Source organism: Prosopis cineraria, unplaced genomic scaffold (genome assembly GCF_029017545.1).
Source record: "Prosopis cineraria cultivar Desert tree isolate PC_DT_omini unplaced genomic scaffold, ASM2901754v1 PC2, whole genome shotgun sequence".
Classification (NCBI taxonomy): domain Eukaryota; kingdom Viridiplantae; phylum Streptophyta; class Magnoliopsida; order Fabales; family Fabaceae; genus Prosopis; species Prosopis cineraria.
In genome coordinates, this window is record NW_026555333.1 from 3,933,473 (window position 1) to 3,938,996 (window position 5,524).

The 5,524-nt window shown below is 37.4% G+C and overlaps 1 protein-coding gene across 1 annotated transcript; it reads left to right on the top strand.

The window, feature by feature from the left end:
- The first annotated feature begins 3,709 nt into the window (after positions 1-3,709).
- Positions 3,710-5,204, top strand: LOC129303589 (uncharacterized). Its single transcript, XM_054943001.1, has one exon. It carries the CDS (start codon positions 3,897-3,899, stop codon positions 4,887-4,889), a length of 993 nt encoding a protein of 330 aa, XP_054798976.1. The 5' UTR covers positions 3,710-3,896; the 3' UTR covers positions 4,890-5,204.
- The last annotated feature ends 320 nt before the right edge of the window (positions 5,205-5,524 follow it).

Sequence of the window (5,524 nt, forward strand, 5' to 3'; positions counted from 1 at the left end):
AAGGAGGAGAGGAACTGATGAATGCAGGAAAGAAGAAAGGATTTTAAAAAACACTTTTTACACCGGGTGTACAGGCACCCGGTGTAAAAAGTGTCACATAATTCAATATAATTATAAAAATGCCACCGCCTTTATTTTTTACACCGTTTGCCTTCCAAACGATGTAAAAAGTATCCCATAAATTTTATATTTTGTACTAGTGACTGGATTCTGGCTCATATACAAAGCCAGGTATCTTTACTTTCACTTAACCAAACTTAGAGTGGATGGGTCACGGGATCAAAATATATAATCACTGAAATTCCCAAAAAAAAAAAAAAAGGTCATCAACACTCTATGATGGTACATTTTTACCAAACATTAAAGAAGGAAATGATACATAGTGTCTAGCGATGTGGGCTTAACTTAAAGTTTTAACAGTCGATGGATGGGATCCATTATTAATTGCATATTGAGCAACCACCCACCTGTTATGAACTCGGAATTGCTTTCAGATGCATGGTAAATGGATATGGATATATATTATTACTATTATACAAATCAATCGGCAATTATTATAATCAGAACGGAGGATCTATTTAAAATATTCCGTTATTGTCGTTTGCTCATCTTCTAAAGCAACCATAATGTCACGATCCAATTTACCCAAGCATGAGGTCAGTAAGGTAAAAGTGCGAAGCAGAAACAAAAACAGGGAGAGAATGGTGATTTCGTTTCTCCTCGAGAATCAAGCTGCCGCACCTGCAAGCTGGCCCACTCGCCCGAGAACGAGACACATATAAAATGGGGACGAGATCAATTACTATTACTACAAGGAATTAAGGTTGGGTTGCTTGGTCCCCAAGGTTCCTATCATTAAAGGCTGCGCAGGCACATCAACACTAGCTGGAGGGGCCACCCAGCTCTGCGTATATACCCTTTTTCATCATGCTCTTCAAATTGAAGGGACCAGGCTTCAATTCACACAGCTGCTACAATTAATTATTTCCTTGTTTCTGCTTATTCTTTTTCATTGCCACTGTAATTTTGTCAATGTCTGCAATCTCCTTTTGCCTTTGTTGCTAATCGAGTCCTCGTCTTCTCTGTGTGTTTTGCAAAGTAAGCGCTTCTCTTCTGTTCTTTGGATTCTAAATGGGTGTAAAGCCACGACAAGTGGGATTCCTTTGGAAAGGTTGAAGAAAATGGACTTACCTTTGAATTATATGAAATGAAATGACATGTTGACAGCAATAAAACCTGTGGGAATTTGAAATTTGGTTAAAGTGGCAAAGGAGGAATAAGTGGGTAAAACAACAGATCAGGCGAGTGAAAAGAACGTAAAAACGGTGTGTTATGAGAGGGGATACAATCATGAGAAAAGAAGAGGGAATATTTGCATAGACAACTAAAAAATAATAATAAGAAAACCATATGCATATGTATGTATAGAGAGAGAGAGAGAGAGAGATATATATATATATATATAAGAGAAAGAGGGCGGGGTGCATGAATCATAATAGGCAGAGGGGACCATGGTTGCCCAGCTCTCAAGTGCAAAACCCACCCCCTTAATCATGCCTTCTCTTCACTTGCCGGGTTCCCCTTTTTCCAATAACTTTATGTTAATATAAAGCATTACTCTTTTTATGTTTATTTTGTGTATGACTCAACATTATACTCCTCCTTTTTTTTTGAGATAAAGTCGGAAAGGAACATGCTCATATCCCTACTTCAAAATTCACGCTATTTTAGAGCCCAGGTTCATCCTTTCACCCCTCATAAGTCACAACAATTTCTATTTAGTGTTCACGGATTTAAATCAAATTTAACTATTACTTGAATATATAAAATTTTATAGATTTGGATCGATCCAAATCCCAGATTTTTTTTTACACTTCCTTACAAATTTTAAATATATAATTTATCTTAATTATTATAACACTCAATCATCATCTTTCGATATTATCCAAACTTGTAAACAAGCTACATGAGAACAATTTTTTCTTATTGATATGGATTTCTGTTACAATCCAAATAAAGGATATTAATTAAATATACTAATTTTAAATATAAAATTTAAAATTTAAAATTCAAATTTATTTATTCAAATCTCATGTAATATTATTATGAATTATGATTTTTTAAATGTAAATTAGTATTTCATTAGATAACATAATTAATGTAACACTCTTAAAATGTATAATACTCCCTCCAGAGTCCGGACCACAATATGTGTAAATGTTAATTTATGGTTTACAAAAAATGTTGATTGATACCTTATCTCTTAAAAATATTTACAACTTTTATTTATATTTTTAAATTTTTTTAATAACATGTATATGACCTTTAAATATGAAACATTTAAAGTCAAGAAATTAAAAAAGTTAGAGTGTAAATGAAAAAAAAATATAAAAGTTAGTTAATATTTTTTATTTTGAATTAAGAAGTACTTCTAGAAAGTGATTTGCATTGTTGTGTGGAGGGAGCAATAATATCATAAACGAGATAGCTTGTTACCTCACCACCTTCCTGCCAGTCTCCATAATGGATGACGAGAGAGAGGGAGAACGCCAAAACATTTGTGTGCGCTGGTAAAAATCAATTTAAGTCAATGATTTGATTTCACTAATGCAGGCACCGTTTGATTGCACAAAATCTAAGCACGGTAATATCTTTGAGCAATAAATACTGAGAGTGTTGAAATCAAATTTGATAAACCCGACAAGAAGTCAAGGGGTATCATGGATCAATCAGAAACAGTAATCCAAACCACGTGCTGATCAAGCCGAATGATTTCACAAATGAACGCGTAGCCGAATCCCATTCTCAACAACTCGCGAGTTCAAAAATCATAGACCCTGTTTGGCTAAAATTTTGATTTCCTGAAAATTTTCATATTTTTTTAATTGTCGTGTTATAGAGTGCAATAAATATAATATTAATTTATTTAAAACTCTCATTGATTACCTAATAGGAATATAATTAAAAAAATGTGTATAAAATCAATCAAATGTCTGATATTTTAAATTAAGTAAAATAAAAAAAACAATTTATATTGTGATTAGGAGGAACGGGGGAGTAATGTAAAGGGTTTAATTGTGAAGTTTGATCCTTTTTGTGGTTCCTTTAGCTTCTTGAATTACAAAGGAGAAGTTTCCTTTATTCACCCATGGATGTTATGGAGTGATGCTGTTCGCAGCAGTTGGTGACTTTAAGTTTTGCACCTGAAAGCACCTAACCTGAGTTGTGCGGAAGAACAAGAACGAATTGGTTGGCATTCACTGATTCACATAAAGTCATAAACTTGGCCTAAGTATATTAATGCAGACGCAGGGGACCAACCAACGAGACTGCCCAACCCCTCCTTCAAAATTCGGCAGAGTGCACACATAGCTTTTTCTTTCTTTAAACTTTCTCACCGGCCGGAAAGTTAGTGGGTTCCATGGAATGTATACAAGGGCTGGTTCGGTAGCTTGAGACAGAAGGCATATGTATGTTTGTTCACATCCAGAACAAAAGATAGATGCATAGAGTATTACTATCAGTAATATGTGGCATGGGCTTGCCAGGTGAGGCCATGATTGGATCACGAACCAACCTCATGGGCTTTTAACTTTCCCTCTGTATTATATATGTTAATGTCAAGCACTAACGCGGGATATCCCAAAAAGTAGACTAAGCAAGCAACAGCAAGCAGCAACATATTCTCTGGTGACCCCAATTCAAACGGTGGGGACCACGAACCACTGTAACCGGTGATTGAAGAGAAGGCCTAGAATCCCTAGATAAAGGCTAAAAGCCTAGGAAAGCTGTCACTGCTTCGTTGCTTACTTTTTCTCTTCATCAACCAAAACATTTCCTAAATATTCAGCAAAGCGCGAGATCTGAGGTGCCACCCATATTCTCCCAATTCAACCATGAGGGCGAGAGAAGCCAAGCCTGCTCCCTCCGCAGATCTCTTAGTATGTTTTCCTTCTAGAGCTCATCTGACTCTCATGCCCAAGCCCATTTGCAGCCCTGCTAGGCCTTCTGACTCCACCAAACGCCACCTCAAGAAATCCACCACCAGAAATGGTGCTGGTGCTGGTCAGGCTAGTCCCATGCTGTGGTCTAAAACCAAGTCTATGGGCCCCGAGATTGCCGAACCGACCTCTCCAAAGGTCACTTGTGCCGGTCAGATCAAGGTCAGGCCGAAGACCGCTGCTTGCAGGAGCTGGCAATCCGTGATGGAAGAAATAGAGAAAATTCACCACAACAGAAAACAGAGGAAGCGCTCCAGCTGGGCCGACTCTTTCGGTTTCAAGAAGGAAATTATGCAGTTCTTGACTTGTCTACGAAGCATAAAGTTCGACCTGCGATGCTTTGGATCATTCCCTGAGGCGGACGCCACCTCTGAGGAGGATGACGAAGACGATGAGTATCGGGAAAATCAAGTAGGCATAAATGAAAGCGACAACGAAGCTTCGGGAACCGTCTTTTCCAAATGGTTTATGGTGCTGCAAGAGAATCAAAATACTGGGTTTCACAAAGAAGATGCGAAGCAGAAAGGTGGGGTTGGGGATGATGGATCAGAGGCCGAGCCCACTGTCCCTCCTCCGAATGCACTATTACTCATGCGGTGCAGGTCGGCTCCGGCAAAAAGCTGGCTGCAAGAGAACAGAGGGGGGAAAAGTGCCGAGCAAGAAAAAGAAAAGGCCAATGATGAAAAAGTAGATAAAGAGCAAATAGAGCTGAAAAAAGGGAGGAGTTTGAAGTCATTAATGGACGAAGAGAAGAGAAAGAGAGAGAATTTGGTGGTGATGAAGTATGACTCCGATTTTTACGAAATATCTTCAGATATTGCCAAAGAGACCTGGATTGTTGGGGGAATAAGCGATCCGTTGTCAAAGAGTCGAAGTTGGAAAAGATGATGATCCCGGCCACGTCATTGTTTTTTCTTCGGACGCACTGTTCTTTTCAAGTCGTTAGCTTTGATTTACTGTGACGAGGTTTGTGCCATTCTCTCCCCAAACTACGTTGGTGTGACCGCGGGGAGATCTAATAATTAGTTCAAGTTTTAGCGTTTTTGGTTATGATTACTTGATATTAGTTAATCGCATGATACCTGTACAGCTTTTAAATTTCTTTTCCTAAGATTTAAGTGGCAAGTTCGTGTATGAAGTTGTTCGCTCTTTCTTGTAACGACTTGTGAATTTAAACGAATATATGTGATTCTCTTTTCCGCATTCTGTTTCTTCCAGAACGATTAATATGCTGAGTATTCTATTAATCAATTTTTATAATATAGCTATATTTTAATGGAGAATCATTAAGTAACATAACGGTAACATTATAAATTATGAGCGTCTCTAATAACTTGCTAATTAACATATTTATTGGCCTCATTATACAAACCTTAAAGATAAGCTCCTGCCAATTTTGTCAGTATTGCCTGCCATTCCCATTAGCCACGTTATTTCTAATTTTGAGTGTGAAATTAGTTGCGTTATTACTTAGAGCCTTTCTTAAAAAAAAAAAAAGGAAAAAGAAAATACAAAACTTTCTT

What these genes read in the sequence shown, in the direction of transcription:
- LOC129303589 (XM_054943001.1), top strand. Translation starts at nt 3,897, where the DNA reads ATGAGGGCGAGAGAAGCCAAGCCTGCTCCCTCCGCAGATCTCTTAGTA.